Raw genomic sequence first — 27,446 nt, 5'->3', positions numbered from 1 at the left:
AAAATTTTGACATTGTGTGAAATTGTATTTCTATTATTTGTTTTTATGCTTGTGAAGCATTTTGAGTTGCATTTATTATGAATAAAATGTATTTAAAAAATGTATGTATTATTTTAAAAGGTCTATACAAATAAATTTTAATTATTATTATTTAATGAATATCAATAATATCAATATAAAAAGTTTCAGTTTGCTATGAAATGATGAAATGTTCTGGTCAGCTGTGATGTCTCCAGACCGGATGACATTTGACTTGTGAAGCAGAAACATTGTCAGAACTGCACAATCAGATCTTCTTGTCTTGTTTGCCTCAGTTAATCTTTTACTTCCCTGGCCTTTTAGATTAAACAAACTTTTATTTTCATGACATCATTGTATAAGTCTAAATAACAGTCCAAAAGAGTTTACATACAATTACATCTAAGGTCAGAACGCATAAGTAAGGAAAAGATATGTAATCATTAAGAGGAAATCTTGTGATCTTGTCTAGTTGTGTTCGGGTACGGTCAGTAAAGCATCCTCTGGATCTCTGTCCACATCCACATTCTGAAACATCACAAGAAGATGATCAGTATCACACAAATTCACATCTCAAGGAGAATGCTGAACAATAGAAGATAAACATGGTTAATGTTTATGAAATCATGCACTTCTCTAATAACAAAGAATGTACACAAATACAGTGGTTATACATTTGTGCCGGCTTAAAAATCAGATAAATGAATATAAACTATATTTACTTAAACGTCCTTTTAAATGTCCCTGTGATGCATTAGGTTTTTTTTTTTTTTAAAAGAAAGCAACCCAGAAACAATGCGCCTTGATATTTATACTCTCACAATGAGGCCAGTCGGCTCCTAGGTGTGGGCAAGACCCAAGCATTTGGGGCAGCACAAGCACTGACAATAAACTTGCTAAAAGCGAACAGATTAAAAAAAATACAAAGGAAAAGGTCTTGCCGTAGTGTACATGAGAATAGGCAGATGCAGTCAAAGAGAAGAGTGAAAGAAAGCTGACAAATCAGACCAGTGAGCTGCACAACCAAAAAAATGCTACCAATAAAGTAAAAGTACCGTATTTTCCGCACTATAAGGCGCACTTAAAAGCCTTTAATTTTCTCAAAAAACGACAGTGCGCCTTATAATCCGGAGTGCCTTATATATGGATCAAGGCGCTCTGTCAAAATGTTTCAGTATGAAAAACCAATAAAAACGCGCGTCTGCGTCTCTACAGTCACTATTTGAATGAAGCCAACAGCAATACTACGGGGCATGAACATCAATGAATTTCAAGGCGGTCCTTCTTGGTGCTTTCGTTTTATGAAAAGACGTAATCTCTCCATACGCAAACGTACTACCGCCTCGCAGCAACTGCCAAAAGATTACCAAGGCTGGGAGATATTGTTAATATGCACATCAACGTTTGAACAACGTTACCATGGGAGTGAATGGAGTTGTCAGAACGCTTAATAAAGTTTGACTTAAGCAATATTCGCATGGGATTAGTATCTGGGATTTCTGTGATTTAGAAATTTCTCCCCCACATTTGAGTTTTGCGTGGCAGTGGCACATTCGCACGTGATAAGCAAACCCTGTAATTTTACTCGATTTTACTGACTTCTCCCGGATATGATGTCAGGACTTGTAAATGTTTTTTCGTTATAGCTGTAAGAAATCATAAACAGTCGTATCGATATCGTTTTGATAGTTTTATAGTAATACAAATTATTTCGTTCAGTTAGAGAACACGCAACAATTAAAAACTGAACTGAGCACAGACCAGCGGCAGGAGTCAGATTTCATTCAGATACGGCGGAAGATTGAGTTTCAAAGCTAAATGTAAAAGCGCCCATTTAAGCGAGCTTGTCATTGTACTGTTCTATTGTTATGTTTTTCATTATGAATAGTATTGATGTTAATATTAAACACACCATTCAAGCAATTTGCTCCCAAATTGGTACTCATTCAAAAGTGAAAGTATAATCCGTGCGGGAATTCATAAAGGTGCGCATAATGAATGCAGCCTCCATTCTTCGTGAAAGATAAAGACAGAAATGCACATGGGAACAAAAAAACCTTGAAAAAATGATATACGATCCACCTAATCCTGGCCAAATCACAGAGATGCCGATTCGCACGGGACTAATATTATCACAGGACTCAGTGTTCGGCGAAATATGGTAGGTAATTTGCGGGGGAATTTTTGCTTTACAAATTACAGACATGGCCGATTTGCACGGGATTAAGATCACAGACAACCTCTGCAATTATTACAAATCACCAGAGGTCCCCAGATAATACTAATTCCGTGCGAATAGTCAGTTTGTCTGACTGTTTTGTTGACATTCCCTTTAGCACAGCTCCATCTAGTGGATGCATAACGCAAACCCAGTCCAACGTTTGACTGCAGTAGTTTCTAGGCGATTATATGCGCCTTATAATCCGGTGCGCCCTATATATGAAAACAGTTTTAAAATAGGCCATTCATTGAAGGTGCGCCTTATAATCGGGTGCGCCTTATAGTGCCGAAAATACGGTATTTACAATTCTGCGGCTTTTACATAAAGAAAGATTTAATGAAGATCCTATATAACTATAATTAATCTCAGTCCAAATCAGTTTTTTTTTAAAAAATAAATTTAGTGTAATAAAGATGAGTTATGTAATGAATAAAATTTGAATACCTGATTCTGACTGGCTGTAAGGTGTGTGTTAAAGTCGTCAAATGATAGTGCCAGTCTATTATCTAGTCAGTTTCTTCCTCTGGTTGTATTTAAGCCCATTTAAGTTATTGTTGTGTGTACGTTGTTGTTCTGTTCAGTGGTCCAGTATCTTGAGTTCTTTTGTTTATTAAATGCTAAAGAAACTGCTGCAATTAGATCTTGTTTTCTACTTATATGATTATTTTGGATCTAACCGCAGTAAAGATGGATCTGGTGATGATGTTACCCACTTTGATCACCTATACCAGGGTTATGCCCTGCCCCAGGCCATCTTCCATCAGGACTTGGCTGGTTCGTGACCTGAGCAACTACCTCATGAAGATCCTGATCTAGAGAGACTACAGCTTCACCACCACAGCTGTGAGATAATTTCCAGAGTCCAGTGATGAATGAATGAATGAATGAGGCATTTATATAGCGGTCTCATATGTACTACTGTACACCCAAAGCACTTCAACACTGATTTCAGGCGTCTCTCCTCAACCACCATCAGTGTGCAGCATCCACTTGAATGATGCGACGGCAGCCACAGTACACCGGCGCCAGTGCCCTCACCACACAAGTGATGTCTCGAGTCTTTGTCCAGAGTCCAGTGATGTCTCCAGTCCCTGTCTAGAAATGTATCCAGTCCTTGTCCAGAGTCCAGTGATGGCTCCAGTCCTGTCTAGAAATTTCTCCAGTTCTTTTCCAGAGTACAGTAAGGATGCCAGTCCCTGTCCAGAGTCCACTGATGTCCACAGTCCCCATCTAGAAATGACTCCAGCCCCTGTCCAGAGTCCATAGAGGACACTAGTCCCCGTCCAGAATCCAGAGATGTCTCCAGTCCCTGTCCAGAGTGGTAGCCAGACCCCATCCAGAGATGGCTCCGGCCCAGACCAGCGTCCAATGATGGCTCCAGCCCATGAATCTGCTCCAGCCAATATGCCCGCTTCAGAGTCCACAACAGACCAGGAGTCCATCCCAGAGTAAACTAAATAAACTGCACTTGGGATAAACTTGGGATATATGGTGCTCTGTTACATAACCCAGTGATACATCTGCTCCCTCTGTAAAGGCCACAGAGGCATCTGTGGTGTTTATCTGTGGAGATAACCACCGCCGGCTCCGCACTGATGTTCTCCATCTCTGCTGACTACACCAGGGTCACATGATGGTCCATTGGTTTCACCACTGTCCAGGTCTGCCTCTTCTCTATGGCCTAGGTCTGCATCTATGCCATGCTCCAGGCCCAATTCCACTTCATGGGTCTAGCCCTCCATCCCTCTATCTTGTCCTTCATCCACCACATGTTAAAGACTCAGATCTTTGAATATTCTGATCTAATATGACTTCTGACCTGTAAGGTTGCCAGAATCTTAATCATACACTGTCTGTTCATTGGCCAGAGGAGAACTGGCACCCCAACTGAGCCTGGTTTCTCCCGATGTTTTTTTTTCCTCCATAATGCCGCCTGATGGAGTTTTGGTTCCTTGCCACTGTCGCCTTTGGCTTGGTTTGCATTGGCTTGGCCCGCATTGTCACTATATGATAATTGAACTGAGCTGGATGACATCACTGTTTTCTCCAGGGGTGCGTTTCCCGTAAAATGATGTAACTCACTGCTTAATAACTAGCAGAGTACATTGCATCGTTGAAGAAATCAACTACCGGTAGATAGTCACAACTTTCCTGAAACCGCATTGTCGCAAATCTGTCGACAACATGTTGGTTAATGATGAACCATGTTGGTTAATGATGAACCATGTTGGTTAATGATGTCGTGCAGGTGGTTAAAGGTAAAAATATGCGTTCCATATTAAATCATTACGGGATGTGATTTTTCCCGTATTTTTCATAGGCAGACACGGTTGCACACAAAGATTAAATAAACACAAATATTTTACAGTGTGGAGAACACCTAATAGCAAATATAAAGAAACCAATTTAGTAGTAGGAAAAATGTGTTTTGAATTGGTTTCCTTTTTTGCCATACTAAAGGTGGCAACTCTAAGTCAAATGTATTAAAATGAATGAGAAAATGAAAAGTTTAATGATCATAACATTATGAAAGGCAATTACTGTACATTAAAGATAACTAGAGATGGTAACTAGATTTAGTGGGGACAAGTTACTTTCTTATTCAACTGAAGTCACCTTTAAATATGCTGGACTATTTGTGGTGGTGGGGGGGGGGGGGGCTTTTTGTGGAAGAACACCACAAAAAAAAAATGTTGCAGCTATCAAAATCTAAACATGTTAACATTTACAAAATACAATTAAGTTGGTCAGTGAAAACATTTTTTAAAAAAAATCTTTGTACTTTTTTCAGTTAAAAAAAGATACAAGAGAATTCACAAGTTCACCTGTCCATTCAGCCTCAAAGGTTAATAGTAAACTAACTTGGCTTGCTGTCCTTGGAGGAGGCTTGAACCTGAGGCTCGACTCAAGCTAAAACCCCTCAAAAAGTATTGCAAAGACAGCAAGCTGGGCAATAAACCATGAATGGTTTGGCGATATAGGTAGAAAAGACTTAAGAAATTAAGCCCTGTTCCCCTAAGGATGAGTAGAATCGGGAACCGGGAACACTTCCCATAACACCTGATGTACACGTTCATCATAAGAAGAGTGGCATCTACGCTAATGTTAGTCTCTCTGTTTATCCTGAGGTTTACTGCAGTCGGCCGGATCCAGGCCATATCCAGATCAGATGGTGGACCTGCACCTGGGCATGACCAACGCATGAATGAATGAATGATTTATATAGGGCTTTCATATGTACTACTGTACACCCAAAGCGCTTCACACTCATGTCAGGGGTCTCTCCTCAACCACCACCAACGGGCAGCTCCACTTGGATGATGCGACGGCAGCCACAGTGCACCGGCCCCAGTGCGCTCACCACACACCAGCGATAGGGAGAGAGAAGAGGGGGTGATAGAGCCAATTCAGTGGATGGGGATTATTAGGAGGCCATGATTAAGGGCCATCCCCTGCTGGCCTCACTAACACCTCTACCAGCAGCTCCTGGTTTTCCCAGTTGGTCTCCCATCCAGGTACTGGCCAGGCTCAGCCCTGCTTAGCTTCAGTGGGAAACCAGTCTTGGGCTACAGGGTGATATGGCTGCTGGCATCCCTGAAGTGTCTGCTGAGAGCGGGTCAATTAAACTCTTCCTGTAGATGCTGCATCGACACGACATCCTCAATAAACCCGTCTCCGGTGTGACGACTCCAATATTTTGAATATCTATTTACCTAATATGTCTTTAGACCTGCAATGTTGCCAGAATAATAATCATACACTGTTGTTTGTCAGCCAGAGGAGAACTGGCACCCCACTGAGCCTGGTTTCTCCCATGTTTTTTTTTCTCCATTCTGGCCCTGAATGAGTTTTGTTTCCTCGCCGCCTTTGGCTCTTGGCTTGCTCAGATACTTAAATTGAATCTCTATTACTAATCTGCCTGCATTGACACTATATGATAATTGAAATAAGCTGATAACATCACCATTTTCTCCAGAATGGCTGTACAGCCGAATCAAATTCTGTTGCATTGTTTTACCTGTTAACACTGTGAAGCTGCTTTGAAACAACGGGACTTGTAAAAAGCACTATATAAATACAGGTTTGATTTGATTTGATTTGATTTTGATAGAATATTTAGCTGAGGCCACTTTGGGTAAATATAGGGTGGTTTGTGGGGTAAATCTCACGTGAAGGCTAAGAGAAAACACAACGAGAAATCACTGCTGCGGAAATGAAAAGAATGGAGGTTATTGCAATCAATGTGAAAAATCATTGCAGAGCCAGGTAGCAAATAACATTTTCTAAGTGTTCGTGCGAGAGCAGTGGGCGAAATCACTGCTGCAGCAGTGAGGAATAAAGTTTTATTTTGAAACCAAATGATGTGATTTGTCAATGGGATGACAGTGTCTGCTGCTTATATATAGTATGCTTGTAATGATGATTGAGGGGACTGGTTGTTTAGGCTCCTCCTGAACCTACGTTTGGAACTTCATTTAACATCACAGATTCTTGATTTTATTGCATTTTTCAAAATGCCCTAACTTTTCTTGAAATGGAGTTACCAAAGGGATTAAACCCTACTCCTAACACTGGAGAATTGCAATGCTCTTTTTTTTTTGTAAGTCCTACAGTATTTACTTTGCTCACCACAGGTCTGTCTCTGTGTGTGTTCACTGCTTCAACATTCAGGAAAATGGACTCAACATCACAGCCTGGAAACACAAAAGAAAAATAGATCATTTTATGATCTAACTGATCTTGATGCAAACAGTTATACTTTAGAAGAGAGTAAGAGAGTCTGACCATAGGCAACAGGAGTGAGTTTCATGACCGTGTGCAGAGGACACTTCAGATAAGGCAGCTCATCTAGTGTGATAGATGGGACAGAGCAGTCATTAAAAACACTCTGTACTTACATGTACACGCTTGATTGATGTTTTTATTTACAAGATGTTTTTACTCCTTTACAAGAAGGAGTCAGACTGTATCAACAACATTTTTGTGAACTTAAGGGTGTAGTTCACTTTAAAATGAAAATCAGCCCATCATTTTCTCACCCTCAAGCCATCCTAGGTGTATATGACTTTCTTCTTTCAAAAACTTCCACTTCATCAATGTTTCTTGGTTCCCTTTCTGTTGACCACTTTCAACATTGTGTCGAAATATCAGCACAAGGGGTCGCCCCTGGGAGTATATATGGGTATATAAGGCGACCGGCACACACACTTAAGCTTTGTTCTTCAAGGTCTAAGCCGGCATCTCTTGATTTTAAAGAATCTATTCACCTCTGTAAAGAAATGGTTGCTCCTGTTTGGCCGATTTCTCTCTCCCTTGGATGGACTCGATCACTGTCTGAAACACCCAAAATAAAAAATCTTTCACTACGAGAGCTTGCCCACTGGGACATTACAGTCACAGCTCTACTACCTCTTTAAGGCATAAACTCAACTCGCTGTGTTTGGAGGGAGAGAAAAGCTGACTATGACCCCAAGAACACCATCACTGCAGTCAAACACAGAGGTGGAAACATTAAAATCTTGGACAAGGACCAGCCAGAACATGACAATGACCCAAAACATACTACCAAGGCAACAATGGAGTGGCTTAAGAAGAAGCACATTAAGGTCATGGAGTGGCCTACCCGGTCTCTAAACCTTCATCCTATAGAAAATCTGCGCAGGGAGCTGAAACTTTGAGCTGCCAATCGACAGCCAAGAAACCTTAAGGATTTAGAAAGGATCTGTAAAAAGAAGAGGACCAAAATCCCTACTGCGATGTGTGCAAACCTGGTGACCAACTTCAAGAAATGTCTTACCTCTGTGCTTGCCAACAAGTGTTTCTCCACAGAATACTAAGTTAACTTACCACTGTTACGCCGACGACACTCAGGTGTATCTTCCTATCAAAAAGAACAACTGCTCTGTGTCTACTCTGTTTGACTGTCTGAGGGACATAAAAGGTTGGATGGACATGAATTTCTTACAGCTAAATAATGACAAAAATGAAATCATTATTTTTGCACCATCAGATCTGTCCTCTGACATGGTCAATAAGCTTGGTTCTCTCTCTTCTAATGTTCATGATATTGTCAAGAATCTTGGTGTCATCTTCGATTCCAGCAAGCACAATGCCTCAAGATCACAACGCTCTTCTAACCAACTTCTTTCAATTCCGCGCCCTCATTATAAAACTAAAGGTGACCAGGCTTTTTGTGTGGCGGCTCCTCAACTCTGGAACAGTCGCTCTCTTAAATCCTGGTGGAGTTTTGTTTCCTTGCCACTGTCGCCTTTGGCTTAGCTTGCTCAGTTGGGGACACTAACATTATGATCCAAGTTATTCAACTAAACATACAAATAAAATGAATTAATTAGGTCATATTTAATTCTATAAACTACCAAAATCAAACTAGCCAAATCAAATTCTGTAACAGTATTGTCCTGTTCAACACTGTGAAGCTGCTTTGAAACAATTGTCATTGTAAAAGCGCGATATAATTAAAGTTGATTGATTGATTGATTGATTGATTGATTGGTTGATTGATTGATTGATTGATTGATTGATTGATTGATTGATTGATTGATTTGACCGGTACTTGAGTATCTACCACGCGCATGATGCATTCGATTTATGTTAGAGTAAGCCACCCACCCACGCGTAATGCATCTATCTAGAAGGTAACGAAGAAAAGGGCTGTGCAACGTGTGCTGCAGAAGAAGAGACAGCCCCCTCTCATTGCCAGGTGTCCTGCTTTTCGGTAATCAAAATATGGTCACCCTCAAGCTAGCCTACTGCTCAATAAGTGACAAAATAATGCCATTTTCCTATTTACATGTTCATAGCCCAATTACTGGAGTACATCAATGTTTTAGCAGTATGTGCCAAAGGTTTCACTCTACCTGCACTTTTGTCCAGGAAGTATGCCAGCAGACAGCGCATGACAGCCTGATGACATATGACCAAAACATTCTCCTGGCGCTCAAGCTCCATGATTACAGGCTCTAAACGCTGAACCAGATCCTCATAGGACTGAAAACACACACACACACACACACACACACACACACAGACACACAAATGCACACACGCACGCACATGTCGCACACACACACACACACAAACACACACACAGTAGTACTAAAACAAGGACACATGTGGCACCCTTGGTCTCTATGATTTACTTAGAGAACTTAGCTCGCAATAAAAACGTAGCTTTAAAGAACCGTAGCCTGGATCAGTTTAACATTAATTTAATTAATTAATGCCATTAGAGGGATTGTTTACCCAAAAAATGAAAATTCTGTCATTATTTACTAACCCTCATGCTGTTCCAAACCTAATATTTTGTAAAACTATGGTACCCATTGACTTTCTTTGAATGGACAAAAATATTTTTTTAAAGAAATGCATACAGTTTGAAAACAAAATAAGGGTGAGATAAAACTTTTTTTTAATAAATGTCAGGTAGATCCAGCAAACGCACATGTGCAGAAGGATATATAATCTGTATCTGGGAGGATTATTATCATAATTGAAAAAAACTAAGCCCAGAGTCATTTGCATTATTTTGTTGAAATGTATGCATCATCAAAGCTCAACAAATTACTAACAAGCATTAATAGAAATGCAAACTCTAGCAGAGGACTAATGCACAGGTCAGAGACCTATAAGTTCTTCAAGTCTCTTGCCACGATACTCACCTCTCCCTTTGGATAGCGGTATCGGTATTTGTCTTGGTCTCTGAGTGCAAACTCCTCAGGAGAATGATCTTGAATCTCTTCATACGTCATCTCCTCACACACACCCTGCACTTGAACACATGCACTTCATGACAAATATATCACATTCAAAATCAAGCACACTTTGCAAAAGAACCAAAACAAATGGCAACTGTGGCTGTTGCCCATTGGGCACTACGGACAATATCATATGTGCACCTAGAAATAGCACTAGACTCACGGCATCAATTTCATTCAGTGCTTTCCATTGCTCATAGGGCACTCCAATCGCCTCCGCGGTCTGGATTGTTCTCCTCATGTGACTGGTCCAGATCTTCAGGTCAAGGATGTACTGACTCCTGATATATGTCCCAAGAGCTGCAGCAAACTGACACAAATAGGTTTCTGATTAGAATTTGTGTAAAGTCAAGTAAAGTCTTATTTATATAGCGCTTTATACAATACAGACCATTTTAAATCAGCTTTACAGTGATAAATGATTAGGAAAATGCTTCAATTCATTGTGTCATTGTTCATCAGTCAGTAGTGTTGATTCAGTTCCATTGTAAATATCATCAATTAATATATGATTTCATTTAATCTATAAAGCAGTCCCACAGAATGTCTATATACTCTAATAGTGTAAATGCGGTAAAATCAATAATACTGTTGAATATTAAGTTAGTCTCAAATGGTAGTATGTTAAAATAAGTATTTCAAAGATTGTCTAAGATTTCCAAGCTTATTTTGCCAACAACCCATTGCTCTGGAGTAGGTTTCAGTTCAGAACTACAAACACAAATAAAGTGTTAAAAAACTGCACACACTGCAGATATATGAGACTGATGGTTAAGTAAAGGTTTAGATTAAGGGGTTTGAGCGATTATTCAGCATCTAAAATGATTAAAAATAAATTTTAATTTGCAAAAACACTGTGATGAGAAGCATTCTCCACAATTGGAAGATCAATGTGCAATGTCTTTTCTCTCCAATACAGTAGGAAGATTTGTGGTGTAAGTTAAATTAACTAAAATGTGAAGTGTGTATAAAAGAACATTAAATGTGACAACATGATTGACAGGACAATTAATGTGACAGGAATGGAGCTATGCAACAGTGCAATTAGTTTTTTTGTACATTCTACAGTATGTCCAAAAACTTGTCTACTCTGTTGTTACACACTATGTACACAACAGGGGCTTTTCCTCTGGGAGAGGCAAAAAACTGGATGTTAAAATAATCGATATTACAAAAATAAACGTGGCAAATGTGACAATACAAAGTGTAGACGTCACTACATGACCTACACACGAGACTACATGACATGAAGATTTTAAGTCCAATCGCTGGAGTCTGCCAGTCGTACAATGCATGTCAATGTGGTCAAATTCTATGAGAGTAAAAAAAAAAAAAAACATGCACAGTCAAATCCATATTAAATCCTGTGGCTCGTGACAAAACATTGATGTCTTAAGACCCGAAACGATCGGTTTGTGCAAGAAACCGAACAGTATTAATTTCATTTTTTAACTAGAATACAACACTATGTCCAAGAGCGCACATCACTTTTGGTATGTGAGGTCTCTACACACGATCTGGCGTAGTTTACGCGAACGGCAGAAGTGATCTCTCACGCGTATACGGCACTCATTGTTTATACAGTGCACAGTCATTGCAGAAGTGTTCCCTGCCACTGTGAAGGTCTAAAGATATTTAGACATACAGCAGGTCATCACAGTGGAAGACGATTTTGATATCAACAGACCACATGGAGTTTTTGCCCAACCGTATTTATTTTAAGCAGAATACTCAGATTAAGAACTCAGACAGATGGAGGAAGCATCTTGTCTGGCTATCACCAGACCAAGCTCAGTTGGTCTGGGGAGTCTGCTCTGTACAAAGAGGAGTGATCAACGAGCATTATTCTAATGACTCTGTATGCAATTGGATATTCCTTCAACCAATCAGACCACAAGAGGCGTGATCAACAGGCAACGACCCATCACTTCTCTATCTGTCATCTTGTTAAACCCGCCAATGGCGCACCAGGTGGATAAACCAGTCTGCGATTGGTTCCCTCAAAAGTGTAACAGAAGCAGTAGAAATGAATGTTCAGGTTTCCAGACTGAGTTCTGGCGGGGTTTACTCCATCTAGGAAGCATCTGCTGCAGCAGCAAATCTTCAAGCCTCAGACAGACAGAGATCTCTTCAAAAGTGGTGGTGTTCTTGTAATAAGTGTTGTGAGATGCCAACGGAAGTGGAGAGCATCTGTTGTCATGAATGGAACATAGCAATGCCACCACTGCAAGACACCGACGAGGACGAGGACATTACAGTGTGTCCCATCACACACCTGCCTGACTGAACTATGCCAGATCGTGCAGAGACCTCACATAACGGAAGTGATGTCTGTACACATAAATAACACCAGATCGTGTACATTGACCTTCCTTACCGGAAGTGATGCATGTTCAAGGCTGTTGGACATTTGAGTTGAAAAAAATGACATAAATACTGTTCGGTTTCTCGCACAAACGGATCGTTTCGTGTCTTAAGACATCAGTGTGTCATCGTCACGAGCTGCAGGGTTTAATTTGACGTTGTCTGTAGAATTTTTTTTACTCTTAATGACTGTGACCCCATTGACATGCATTATATGACCGACACAGCAACGGTTGGAGTTAAAAATCTTAATTTATGTTCTACTGAAGAAACAAAGTCACCTACATCTTGGACGCCCTGGGGGTACGCAGAAAAACGTCATATTTTTCATAAAAATTATTTATTTGCATTTTTTATTCAATTATGATAACAATAACAACAATCAATTTCTTTTTTTAATTTAGACCAGAGGTATTCAATTAAAATTCTAAGAGGTCCAGTTAGAAAAAAAATCAGCAACCAAAGGTCCGCAACATCACAATGACTAACTTGTGTTCTCATTCAGTGCCACAGCCTAGTAGCTGTATGAAAATATGTAAGTAGCCTAGTCAAGAGACGACTGTCAAATAAAATGAAAGTAAATTTAATAATATTTCAACAATATTTATTGTCTGTTTATTTATTGAGCTGTAGGGAAATAATAAGTACTCTAATAATAAATTATCAATTTAAATAAATAAGGCTGCATTTAAAAATTAATTATAAATAAATAAAACACAACAGAGTGCATCTCAAAATAGAGCTTAATTTTTAGAAAAATGTAATAAGTATAGATTGAGTTTCCCTTTTACTTTTTAGTTAACGCTCTTTCACATCTTAAGTTTAAACACATTTTAAAATAAACAATTTCAACACATTAACAATTGGACAGCTTTAACACCTCCTTTTCTCTTTCTCCTTCTCTTTTCATATTTGATTGATTTATACACACGTCGTCTTTTTGTTTTCCCTCAAATAAGGTTTCAGCTACCGCAATCATCCACTCCTTGACAACCCCTCCATCAGTAAATGTTTTTTTAATGTTTGCCCAAAATCCAAGCAACTTTAAGGGAACGTTCGTTAGCACGTTGTTGGGCAGTGAATGAATGTGTTAGAATTCTGCTGGATCGATCATATTGGGCTTTTAGATCGTTTATATTCTGTGCCCTCAGTGCGGATTTAAGTGGTTATGTTTGGTCAAAAGATTTGTGCTAGTGGCGCTTAATTGCCGCTTTTAATAATCGCGACAGTCTCTGAACATATGAGACATACCGGTTTGGAACTGCCCGTGGGAAGAATGAACATGTAAGAATCTGTCCATTCTTGATTAAAATCTCTTTTTTCGCTGTCCACTTTTCTTTTTTTAGAGCACGCCATGTGAAACGTTGTCTCTCCTTCGTCTCGTCTCTCCCTGTGCATGTGTGTGTGTGTGTGTGCGCATCTCTCGCTGTCTGACTCGAGTAGCATCACGTGACATGATTTACAACGCATGCTATTGGTCTGTGAGTTTCCTGGGCCGTGCTAAAACAGTACCATAGATGTTAGAAAAACTGTGCGGATTAAATTAGAAACGCTCCGTCAAAAGTAAATAATTTTCAATAATAATTTATGGGTTATTGGTCCGGGTCCGGACAGAACGGCGGCTGGGTCCGGATCCGGACCGCGGTCCGCCTATTAGTGACCTCTGATTTAGACCCTACAGTATTTTAGATACAGTCCTCTACCAAACGGTTGAGACATCTGTTCATAATAAAAGAACAAGTCATATTAAGTGCAATTTCTTGACCAATAAAAAAAATCTGTTGGCTGCTATTGATGGCTCAAAACAAATTGTGTGTGTGTGTGTGTGTGTGTGTGTGTGTGTGTGTGTGTGTGTGTGTGTGTGTGTGTGTGTGTGTGTGTGCGTGTGTGCGCGTGTGTGTAAAACTTCACCCAAGATTTGATTAGAATTTTTTCTTTTTTCTTTTTAATGACAGTGAAAACCTCCACAAATTGGTTTTGGTGGTCGTGCAACAGCACAAATGGGTTTTCACTTGTGCAACTGCACTAATGATTTTGGTCAGGGGTGTAACAGGTGCAACAGCACTTATTTTGCCTTTGACCATTCATTTCTGATGGTATGCTGCAAAGCATTCCTGCTTTGCATTCATACATAGGAATACATGACATTTCTGGCATTTCCATCTGGACACTCCCTTTGGACAGAGGTTGCATCGGCCCCGTTTATTAGAGTGTAGTGGCAAATGTCCGAAGTTGTCATATTGTACATCTGGTTGTGGGTGGGAGGGTCTTGGGGTATTGCACTTTTTGTTTGACGACATCTGTGGTGGAGAGGATGATGAAGGTCGGCCAACTTTAGATGCTGGCTTGTTGACTTGAGCCAAAGTGTGTGCGACTGCCAAACGGAACTTTTTGAGAGGCAGTAGTGCTTCCTTTAGGAGTCTGCAGTCCCGCTTGTAGACAAGCCAGGCATTTGAGATGCAGAGGTCTAGGATGTATCCAAACAGGGGAAGGTACCATCGCCTGGATTTCGCCGGGGTTTTATACATGTGTACCAGCATGTCAGACAGATCTATGCCTCCCATATGTTGATAGTAGGCAGGGATGAGTGATGGGCATGGGACAGCGACCTTTGCTTTGGCCTCTTTGCTCCACCGTTTGACAGAGGAAAGAGGTGTGATCCCACAGGCACTGCTAAGAAGGCTCACACATTTATTATCAAACCATTTCACTGCGAGCAGACCTTCAGCAGACATAAAGTCAAAAGCTCCACGTCCTTCCTTCATCAGCTCTTTGTCTGTCTTTAAGGTTGCTCCACCCATGCGGTTTGGTCGGACAGTGCCAATGCACCTGATGCCCAGGTTTTCTTGCAGGTTTTGGACTAAGTCGAAACTGGTGAAGAAGTTGTCACAGAAGACGACTGAAAGTCTTGGCAGTGTGATGGTTTTGCAGAGTGTTGTGACAAGTTTGGCCCCTAGAAGCAGTGCCTCCTCCTGCTCAGTTAGGGAAACGTTGGAGAATGTAGACACCCCCTGATAGAGCAGAAAGTCATGAATGATGCCAGATGAGCTGGCCCAGCAGAACAATTTATAGCCCCACTTGTCTGGCTTGTTGGCAATATACTGGCGGAGAGAGCCAGCCCTTGTGCCTTTATACGCCACCATGACCTCATCCACACTGTGCTGGTAAGTGGATGGGATCAGAAGACACTGCTGACGAAGCATGTCAAAAAGGGGGCGGATTTTGTAGAACCTGTCTGGACTGCCATTGCACTGCTGATTATCATTAAAATGAAGGTACCGACGTAACAGCTTGAATCTTCTCCTTGGCATAATATCGGCTATCACACTGAATCGTGATTCAATGCACCAGTAGTCATCGATGGCTGGGAAACTGAAAACATCCATGAAGAGAAGCATTGCCAGGAATTTTTCGATCTCTTCAGGACTGGTGCTGATTGGATCTCCCAGCTCCTGGGCAGTGTAGAGATTGGTTTGCTCAGAGATATGTGTAATCATCTCATCTGTGAAGAGCATTTTAAAATACTGAAAGGGTGTCTTTACAGCATCAGGGAGGTTAAAACTTGAGTCTGGAACCTGGAATGTCTCAATGTCTTCATGCCTCCACAATCTTCTTCTGCCTTCCTTTCCATCTGGGGGTGATGGTTCAGGTGTGTCCTGTAGCTCTTCCAAAGAAACAGTTTTCAGGGAGTTTTTCCCCATTCTCCTCTTCTTTTTGGACGGTGGTTTAGAGGATGAACTTGTTGAGGCAAACTCCTCCTCATCCATTGAATCAAATGAAGTGTCCCCACTCTCTTCTGCTGGTGTGGGCAGATAATCTGGATCATCTACGGGGTCATCATGACTCAGATCCGCATCTGAGTCCTCAGGATTTTCTGGCACAAGGGCCAGAAAAGTGCGTGGTCTTGAGCCGTAAAATGATTTGACATCCATCTATCGTGTCTAAAACATAAAGAAAACAATTTGTATTACAAACCATTTACTCTTACAATGATAGTCATATAGTAATACACAAACATAGTAAATTTTAAATTATGAAATTAATAGTAACACCAGAATTGGTATTAATTCTTCAAATTTATTATTTTGATAATACATTCATTTTTTTTTATTTTTGATAAAAATTATATTGATCAAATATTTTTCATCAAATATGCAATTGAATAATATTAAATTAATAATTTTAACAATACTAGCCCTTTTGTTCATTGTAAATAGCTCATTTTACCAACATTAACTAATTTACCAACATTAGCTAATTTTACCATCATTAGCTAGCTTCTCTACCATAAAATGACAACTCAACCGTTTGGTAGAGCATGTTTTGAAAAAATTATTTGACCCTTATAAGACTTATTTTTGTTTAATTATGTTACATAATTCTGTTTAACAACTCCTCTGAAATGATATGTCAAAAAAATTGTCTTACCTTTAAAAGTCCCGCCGATATGAGTCATCAAAGAAGGAGCAAATTTTCGCTGTGTCACGTGCTGTTTGAAGGAACACTGAAAAGGAATGCTGCTCACAGACACAGTGCCATCTGGAGGATTTTTTTAGCATTGCACAACAACACCAAACGGTAGAGATGGCTCATTCAGGTTGAGTTAAGCTTGATGCATTTTTCAATGAAATATAGTGATTTAAACTGTGGTCAACCAAATGGTTGAGTAGTACCTTAAAGGGTTAATTTGCACACGTAAATAACTGCACATTTGACTAAAATTCTAAGGTAATTACACACAGTAAAATGGGCACAAAAGCTTGCATACATTCTTCACAAAAAAAAACTGTTATACCACTAAAGCCTTGAATTCGTCTATTTACAAGTTGTAATATATCAGTTGGAGAGATGGTAAAGATCAAAAACCAATTTCTAGCAAATAATTTAAGTATTTATGATTAATTCAAAGTCCTGCTCAACCCTATTTCCATTATTATATATTTTAGATCAGCTTTTAAGCTAACCTTCATTCCTTGTGAGGAGAGACCAGAATCGCCTCCGATACGCCCCAAAAGGTTGAGCTCACTCTCTCCATGACGGCAGAGGTAGATAGTGCGAGGTGTGACATGGATTTCATCAGGTAGTAAACAATCCTGCTCTGTATATGATCCTGAACCTGATTTACCAGGTACCTGCTGCCCACGTTAAAGATCTTAATGTATGACAGGTTCCTGGAGACACACAGAGACAGGACAGTAATGATGAGGACTTCCACTACTATCATAAAAAACAACAGATGTTCGTCAAATTCATTCTGGGTGACACCTGTCCTTGTCATCATCTAAAGGAACATATGCAAGTTTGTAGCAGTCTATTCTCTTGAGGAAGTCAGTCACAGCCTCCTCTTCATCACAGTTAATGTAATCAGGACTGCTCAGCTTCACTTGCTGAAAGATACAGACAGAAACAAAGGTCCTTTACAGGATTAAGAGTGTGAATATTTCTAAAGAATTGTTTTTTAAAAGCACATATATTCCAACACAGACAAAATCCAACTTAACAAAATCCTTAAAAATTACTAGGTAATATCTTAATAACTATGCAGCTCAGTAAAAAGCAAATTACACACAGATACATTAATACATTTAGATCAACTAAAAACTAAAACATATACACATCATGAAATAATTTTATAACCTTGATGTTTTCTGCAATGATGTCTGGGTCATCACAAAGAGACTCAATAAAAAAGACCTAGAAGAAAAACAAACCTACTTTAAAAATGATATACTGTAGAGATATTTTTAATCCATACTCATTTTGATGACTATTAACTCATCAGTTCAGCTGCTTCACTCACTTTATAGCCGTTCTCTTTAGCAAAGGTGAGAATCACCTCTCTACGTTCTCTTGTTGTGTTGGTCGCATCAAACACCTGTAACATAAGATGTTGAACATGCTCATTTCCCAAACTGGCTTAGTTATAATAGAGAAGTCATTGTACCATTTGAGTGAATCACATCCTAATCAAATGTTCATCAATTGTAGAATGGGAGTGGGTGAGAACTTCATTAACTTCATGGTTTATATGATGAGTTTAGGATGTTCAAATCTAACTGCGATGATCCAAGGTGCTTCAATGTACTTTGTCACTGCTACACCGCAATAAACTTCTTCATTAAGATCATTTTTCTTACCCTCCTAAATGTCTCAGGTTACGTTGGAACGAGAGTCCTGGAGTTGATGCTACTGCACCATACTGAACAAATGCCTCACTGTGCTGTGAAATTAACTAAGCAAGCTAGGAGATAGCTAAAGGCAGCCAAACAGCACACAGAGTGACCAAGAACTTGCTCAATGCCCTCCCATTTTTACTTACCTGTATTACTGGCCTAGCCAGGTCCTACCAGACTCTCGTACATTTCATTTGTACATAGAGTCTGGCCACTCTCCATTGACAATCATTTACTTCTGCGAAGGCGGGTCCTCTGTTGAAGTTTAAAACTCTGGATCTGCAATAACCAATCGCTAATGTTTGGTTGTGACCTATGTCATCCGTATGTCTTATCATGGTAACTCCTTCACAACTAACGGAGCGAGCTGAAAAATCTAACTTTTCCCGAACCCCGTGGGGAAGAGGGCGAGGGTCACAACATCATCGCCACCAACAAAACTCAGCAAAGATTGTGCTTTAACTTCTGGATATTCGTCAGCGTTGCTGACACAGACCAAATGTCTTTGCTTGCATCTTTCTGAGAGTTTCATGCTCTCCATCGCAGACCATTATGGAAGTGTGTTAGCAAAGCTAGTCAACACTTGCTGCCTCCAAGCTAAACATCAGGACGAGGCAACAGAGAAAAGGGGATGCCTGTTTGCAATAAAGTCTTTCTCTGAGGCATCCTATACCGAAAGACTTTCAGTGCTGAACCACTAGGGATCAACTTTGGCAGCTTAGAGAGCAGGCCGTAGCGCCTCTCATAAACATTCTCTACTAAGTGGCCCTCATCAGCTAATGGTTATCTATTCCTCACAATTCTAGCAAAGGGAGTGCAGACACATATTTACCTCTAGAAGAAGTGCTCGAGAGGAGGACAGAGAGTAGGCCACTAATGACAGCACAGCCATCAGCAAACATGTTAAAGGGATATTTCATACAAAAATAATAATTAGCCCATGATTTACTCACCTTCAAGCCATCCGAGGTCTATAATATGACTTTCTTCTTTCAGATGAACACAATCAGAGTTATATTAAAAAATATCCTGACGCCTCAAAGCTTTATAATGGCAGTGACTGTTCATTTTTCATCTTTGAAGTCCATAAAAGTAATGTCCGTGTAAATATAATTTATTCTGAAGCAATATTCTCACCAGTGTTCAATCAGTTTTGACATATTTAAATCTGCATATTTGAAATATTTTTACCTTTAAAAGGGTAAAAAAAACTTGTCTTATTAAATTAGGCTATATTCGGCTTTCATTTTATATTCTTAAATTTGATCAATACATCAAATTAGAATAAGTTACCAATTAAATAAAATAATTTTAACTGAAAAATTACAACTGCATTAAATAATGTTGAGATTGTTTTAAAAATATTTTGAATATACAAATACATTTTTTTGAGAAAGAATGTTTAAACATGAAACTATACCGCCATAAGGTGGCGGCAGGTCTAAATGAGTGAGTCACTGAGTCGATTCGTTGAAATGACTGATTCATTCAATGAGGAATATGCTATATCATAATGACTCATGAGTTGAGTATTTGTGCTAAATCTGTGATTTGGCATACACAAAATTCCTAAGGAGAGTGAGTAAACTGGCAAGTGATTTGACAGTGTTACCCGCCACAGTTGATTTTTACCCGCATTTGGTGGGTTGGCAGGTGTTCATTTCAAACCCTGTACATATAATTACCCAATATCAACCGCTACTTGCACTAAATGAATGCAGAATAATTCTTGCATTTTGGTGATTCCCTAGTTCTTTTTTTATTGACTTTTTAATCAGGCTACTTGTCCAGTTGGGTAAATAAAATTCTCTTTCGCTTGCCCCTTCAAAAAAATCCACTTGCCGAGCCCTGCATAAAGGATCTCAGGACTTCGACTTTTGCTGACCTACCTAAGATCCTTGTTTGGCTTATCGTGAGGCTACCCCATCAGAAGGGGGCACAGCCACAGGCACCCACACTCGCCCAACTGTCCCTGTCTCCAACTGGAGCAGGTTATCAGGTCAGAGGTAAAGGAACCTGACCAAGGTGTGGAAAATGCTGCCATTTTAACCTTAGCCTCCCTAAACTTCTAGACCACAGCCTACTAAAAATCCCGAAACGCAAGACCTGGGAGTCAAGGAGGAAAGATGTTTTCCTCTTTTTTATGCCCAAAAGGTTCAATCACAGATGCTGCTTCATGGCAACTATGACCACAAGAGAGCGGCTGTTGGCACGAAGGGTGAGGTATGTGGTAAGGCAGAGCTCCATGATTGCGTCTGGAGAGACCCCCCTTCAAAAGACTGGCTTGGTTTGCTTGCAACACTGCCACAGCATGCACAGTGCCACCAGCCTGGCTTGCTGCCTTGTATGCTTTGGGGATGAGCCAGAATGGCAGGGATTAGAGGGCAAGGCAGGATTAGTTGACATTAAGTCTGGGTGTGGCGCAGGTCATTTCCTTCACCAACTCCTCATACCGGGGATGAGGGAAGAGTTGGGTTCACTAAAAACATGCAGTCAACAATATGCTCTCTGCCAGATCAGAAGAGGCCGTCAAGTCCAGGTCAGGCATGAGAAAGCATGCAGGTAACGTTTGAGGGATATACCCGACAAACAACAAAACGTTTTATTCTAGCTTCATGCATTCTTTTTAAAAGCGAGTCTTGATTGTCGGTAAGTTTCATTAAAAAAATATATTTACATTTTGTATAATAAGCTGAGAAAATCATGTTTCTTAAAGATTACAACGTGCATTAGCAATGCTTTTATCTGTTGTTTCTGCTCCTTTTTTCCTGTGTTTTGATCCGGAGATTCTTTACTCTTTCAGAAGTAGCGTAATAGTGAAAAAATAGCTGCAAAAATATAGTAAAACAGTAATATTGTGGAAAAAATTGGTATATATATATATATATATATATATATATATATATATATATATATATATATATATATATATATATATATATATATATTTGTTATTTTGATTTATTTAAATAATATTTCACAATATGTTTTTTATCTTTTTGATAGAAAATAAACAGATTTATTCAGTTGGTGAGAATAATAGATTTAAAAACATTTTTAAAAATGTTTTATTATTTCAAACTATTTGACTGATTATGTATAAAACATCACGCATTAAACAGAAACTACTGTGTTAATACTTACTGCATTACCAGCTTTTACTGCAAATTGTTCTGAAACAGAAGCTAAGTTTCTAATCTCAGCTCTTCTAAAATTCATGTTCTGTAGAAACATCAGTAACGCTTGTGATGAGCATGTGTGTGTGCTGTCACTTACTGCCACTTGTCCATGATCCTGAGTGAAGTAACAACAGACGTCCTTCAACGCCGCCAGAGCACACGCTCTAAAGCATACAATTTAACAACAAAAAGAAAGCAAAAATACAATAACAAACACACCAAAAAATATGTCAAATATAATGTAAGCCCCTGGCCTATGACCAAATTACAGCAGTGCTGATGCTGAATATTTAGACCAACAGCATAATTGCCAGAGTGATATTGCTTTTCTACAACAGTTACATAGTCAGGAACTTAATATAGATTTTTGGACTAACAGCCCTCTTGCTCATGTCATATTACTGAAATGAATCACCGCTGTGTAAAGTGTGACTTTCTCACTTGCGAATCTTCATTGCCTCTTCGTTGTCTGGTCGGAAGAATTCGTAACTCTTGTAGGTGTGAACGGCATCCCTACGGTACTGTCCAACGTTAAACACTGTTAAAATAGGTTCACAATAGTTACTGTTTAGTGCAAGAAATAATGCTCCTATTATGATTTATAGAATAATCTCTTTCATGCAGTGTGTAATATAGCTGTTTGTGAATGTAAACATTACGTAAAGTTACGTAAGTACATATAAATTGTCTCCCAAAAGAAAGAATTGACTGAACCGTTTAAACGATTCATCTGCAATTCGAATCTCACGGTTACGGTTCACTAGAAAATACATTTGCAACTATGTTGCACATTGTCTGCCCCCAAACAACTTGACCTAACATGTAATTCTACTGACCACTGCTTCAGATGCAATGCACATTTGTTTATCGCTGAGGAGCCGAGCCAGTGACTTGGCCGCACAATGACGGTACAGCAACTGTGGCAACGGCAACAGGACACGGGTTACATACGCAACCGAGATGTTCCCTTTCAGTCGGTCATGTTTGTCGTCACGCCGGAACGTCACTGATATATTGGGAGCCCCTGGAACACGCCACAGTATATGCATGCTGTTCATAACTTATTGATTTGTACCACACCACAAGGTATTACTGTGGCCTCAACACTTCGACATCGCCGGCTCTGAGCTCAAGGGCTATGTCTGAGGTAAACAAAGAAATGTCGAAATAAATTAATGTAAAAATAAATACATTTAGAAATGAATAAATGTGGAAATGAATAAAAACAGAAATTAATAAATGTAGAAACAAAAAGAGAATGAATAAATAAATGTGTAAAAAAAAATATACATAAATAAGGAAATAAATTTATAAATAATTATTTATATTTGTTTTTGTTGCTTTTCTATGTATTTTCATTTACATATTTTTATTTTTGCTTTTGTACATTTCTCTGTATATTTATTATAAATTTTGGCAGCTTTGGAATTCCATCACAGCCTGGCATATTCTGGTGTCTATAAAAGCTTTTCTTTGACTAACAAGAGCGTTTTCTGAAACGTGCAGGATACTCTTATATTACCATGATCTTTTATATATGAAAAGCTCAAGGGAAAGCTGATTTCTCAATTCATGACCCCTTAAAGTGTCTGTTGACCTTTGATGCATGTAAACCTGTTGTAGGAGTCTCCAAAACAAAATTAGGAAACTTAAAAATAACATAATAGGGGCACTTTAAGTTTTTGAAAAAAAAGATTTTGAAAAAACAAAAAAACAGTTTGTCAGAGTTGCCTGATTAACAGTGAAAATACCAAAATTCATATTTTTTTCTATATTTTACCTTTGTTCTACACTGCTCTGTCTCTCCTTGTAAAAACGGTCTGATGGTTTCCGGGTTATATGAAGCCGGTCCCTCAGAAATACACAATGGGCTCAGATTGGTCAGATGTGTTGTGATTCGCTAATCACCTAGTGCACGTGTTTCGGAAACCCCTTACCCTGTAAAGACTGCGGATCTATATAGAGTTACTGAATGGCACCTTTTGTATTTTTAGAACGATTATTGCTAAATATCTGTCGCAAGAACTATTAACCCAAAACCAACACTAAACATTGGCTTTACTATAGTAGCCAGATCAAACACAGAACCATGTTTAGCATGCCTGTAGATAAACAATACATAAAAGCTCTAATCAAAGAATAATTTACACTAATTCCAAGTCAGCTGTTGAGATTTATAAAAGTTTGTAAAGTTAGGTGTTTGTCGGATAACGTTAAGAATGAATGAGCGTTTAACAAACTGTATTACAGTGACAAACAGCGTTGTCATTTGTTTACTTCCTTGCTACAATGTATTATTAACAATATGAACTATTACAGGAAAACACATCGACGAAAAAATAAATCATGCTTACAGGTTATGGCCTGTTTTTAAAGTTGGAACTGCTCCATCTTTCAGGCCAAGCCGTTGTGCGAGCCGCAATCTACATTGAACTCGCGAAGATTGAAGCTTTCCTCCGTAAAATGTGCAGCACAGAGAGTGAGATTGAAAGGGTTAGTTCAGCCAAAACTGTAAACTCAGTCATTAATTCCTCCTGTGGTTGGACAGCCGTCAGACCTCCGCTCATCTTCACACACAGATGAAGATATTAGTGTTGAAATCCGATGGCTCAGAAAGGCCTTCATTGACACCAATGTCGTTACAAAGCCCATCTCACTACAGTGGCTCGACAATCATTTATGAAGACACCAGAAGAGTTTTTGTGCACAAAAAAACTGTCATTGGTGTCAATGAAGGCCTTTCTGAGCCTTACGGGTGTCCAACCACATGAGGAATTAATGATAGAATTTACATTTTTGGGTGAACTAACCCTTTACATTTTAACCATTGATCCCTAACTCCCCCGTCCCAAGGAAGGATGAACAAAGTGGATGCAATCCGGATGAAAATAACAGCATTTGGCCGGCATTATGGCAACTAGTGATGTCCGGTTCGCGAACGAATCGTTCTTTTTAACCGGATCTTTATAGTGAACCGGTCGAACCAGTTCACCAAATCGAACTGAATCGTTCTAAACGGTTCGCGTCTCAAATCAGGGCTGATCCCACAAATACTGTAGATATTAACTTTCTGCCATCAGTGACAGTCTCTCAAACTAGAAATAAAACGAATATCTTGAAGTAGATTCTGTAACTCCAATCGTTAGCTGAAGTGAGACATGTTTTGCTGAGAGATCTGATGAACTCACGAGCAGCTGATACTGAGCATGCGCGTGTAACCGAACGTACCGGTTGTCGGATCCTCGGATCAGCAGTACAGAATCAAAACCGTTTCTGTCGGACACGTTCGATACTGAGAACCGATGAGCCGATGAGCTGCGCATGCGTGTTATTTGTTCAGAGGAACGAAATGCAGGTTATAGTGTATTTAAAACTAATCACGTTTGGAAACATTATAACAAAGCTGTCACTGTATTATTTTAAAGTTTTGGAAACAATAGATTGTAAAACGGTCAAATTAAACATTTATTTGTTTTATCAATGATGCATGATATTTTCAGGAACAGCTTTTATCTTATTTAATTTCTAAGTCGATAAAGATTTTAAAATAGATGTAATCAAAACAGTAGGTTTGATATAGACTATTCAGCTTGCAGCAGTTCGCAGCTCAGCACCCTGTGCTCAACACACACACACACACACACACACACACACACACACTGATACAGCGGTTCTCGAGTCAGATCGACCGGTTGCAACGGATCACCGGTACAGAATCGAGAACCGTTTCTATCGGACACGTTCGATCTTTCGGACATGTTCGATTCTGAGAACCGGTGAGCTGAGATACTGAGCATGCGTGAGAGCGTCGTAACCGAACTGTTTCTCTCGGACTGGGACAGCTGATGCTGATAATACATGAGCACGGGTGAACAATGAGGATTTGTGTAAGTATTATGTCAGTTTATTTAATCCGTGTAAAACATCAGTGTTTGCACGACAGTGACAGTGACAGTCTCTCAAACTAGAAATAAAACTAATATCTTGAAGTAGATGTTGTAACAATCGATTTGGTGAACTGTATTTAGTGCTGTTGCAAAACATAAATGAAAAAATGTTTCCAAGATGATGATGATGTCAATTATAATTATTACTATATTAAGTTTTGATTACAAATACTTTATATGGATGTGTTTGAATGTATTTTCATCCGCCGGGATGATAGAAATGACGTCATTACGTAAAGACGTAAAAGAACCGGTGATCCGGTTTTTTTAACCGGATCATTGAAACGAACTGTCCGAAAGAACCGGTTCGCGGAAAAGAACCGAACTTCCCATCACTAAGGCAACAACACTCAGTACCGCTGCTCCCACCGCACTGGTAGGGCACCACAAGAAACCTCTCTCTATTCTCGGAGGAGAGGTTTATGTAAATATTGGGGCTGGTGATGGATGATGTCTGGAGTTCCCTACCGGCCGTTTGCTGTAGTCCTTGTAACTTTGCAGATGTTGTTTATGCTCAAACAGCAACATTACACACTAACTAAAGTTAGATAAGTCAAATCATGTGTTTCACCACCCCTTTAACAAATACTTGGTTATAATGTATAAAAAGATTTTGTGATTCTACTTGCTACTTTGATGAATTTATGTTTCCATAACTAATCATTCTCACCCTTGGTGGGAACGCCAATCCAGTTGAGGTAGCGTGTGAGTTTCTTAGAGATGTAGGTCTTTCCACGTGCGGGCAGACCGACCATCACAATCATGGTGGGAGAGTTGGTGAACTGTGGAACTGATGCTGAAACAAGCACACACATGATGTCTGAATAAATAAATAAAACTAAAGATCGTTTCATACATGTATATTCATCTAACATTTCGTTTCAAACAGATGGATCATTTGATATTGTTTTAGACATGGCTTTAAACAGTAGCGTCTCATGTATTAGTTCTCTCTCTCTCTCTCTGTTTGTGTGTGTGTGTGTGTGGCAATGAACTGTACTGAGGTGAACAGCCCAGAGGACACAAACCATCATGCACTGTCAAACACTATTAAAAACGCACAAAACAAGCACCACATAACAAACATTTTAGGAAAAGTATCACACAATATTCTCTATGATTTTACTGTGCAGTATGCTTTCTTATCTAACTCTCACTTACGCAGTCTCAAAATATTTTTGGAAAATGGAAGTTACAAATGTTAAAAAATATAATAAAAAAAACACATTTTAACAGTCATGTTTGCAAGATACATTTCTAACAGCATAATGAATAAACAAGATATCCACTAACTGACACTTTCATAACCTGATGGTAAGACGGCGGAAATAGAGTGAAGGATGAGACAGAGATGTTTCTTTAGATGCCTGACTTACAGCCTCTTCTCTGCCTCAGCCGGCTGCTCATCCACGGCACCCAGATCTTCTCCAGAGGATTTTGTGTAAGTTCCATTTGTGAGCGATACATATTCACCAATCTGTGTGATACAGCTGAGTCTGTGTGAGCTATATACAGGTGTGTGTGATAAATGCAAGCCAATGTCTGTATGTGTAACCGTGTCCAGTGTTTAAACTGAACCCTGGTACAGGAGGCGCATCAGGCCACATTACACACAACAGCCTATCAATAATCACTACAAAACCAGCACCATCTGAATATATAGTATGCAAATAATGAGCATTAAATTGACTCATTGACTCCTTTCCATCACTGAAAGGCAAAAGCCAATTCATCCAGGATACCTAGAAACGTCTTATTTTAAACACATT

At 39.3% G+C, this 27,446-nt stretch overlaps 1 protein-coding gene across 1 annotated transcript; it reads right to left on the bottom strand.

Annotated features, from left to right (window-relative positions):
* Window positions 1-137: 137 nt before the first annotated feature.
* On the bottom strand, window positions 138-27,253 carry si:dkey-96f10.1 (6-phosphofructo-2-kinase/fructose-2,6-bisphosphatase). The gene is given in 15 exon segments (XM_067447032.1): window positions 138-546; window positions 6,869-6,933; window positions 7,025-7,087; window positions 9,118-9,247; window positions 9,919-10,023; window positions 10,178-10,324; window positions 17,343-17,452; window positions 17,455-17,549; window positions 17,644-17,765; window positions 18,016-18,072; window positions 18,179-18,253; window positions 21,828-21,894; window positions 22,172-22,268; window positions 26,348-26,473; window positions 27,054-27,253. Coding segments are annotated over 15 exon segments (1,410 nt in total). The 5' UTR covers window positions 27,145-27,253; the 3' UTR covers window positions 138-486.
* Window positions 27,254-27,446: the final 193 nt, after the last annotated feature.

This window comes from Pseudorasbora parva, chromosome 6, assembly GCF_024679245.1.
Source record: "Pseudorasbora parva isolate DD20220531a chromosome 6, ASM2467924v1, whole genome shotgun sequence".
Lineage (NCBI taxonomy): Eukaryota > Metazoa > Chordata > Actinopteri > Cypriniformes > Gobionidae > Pseudorasbora > Pseudorasbora parva.
This window is presented reverse-complemented; position numbering and strand designations above follow the sequence as displayed.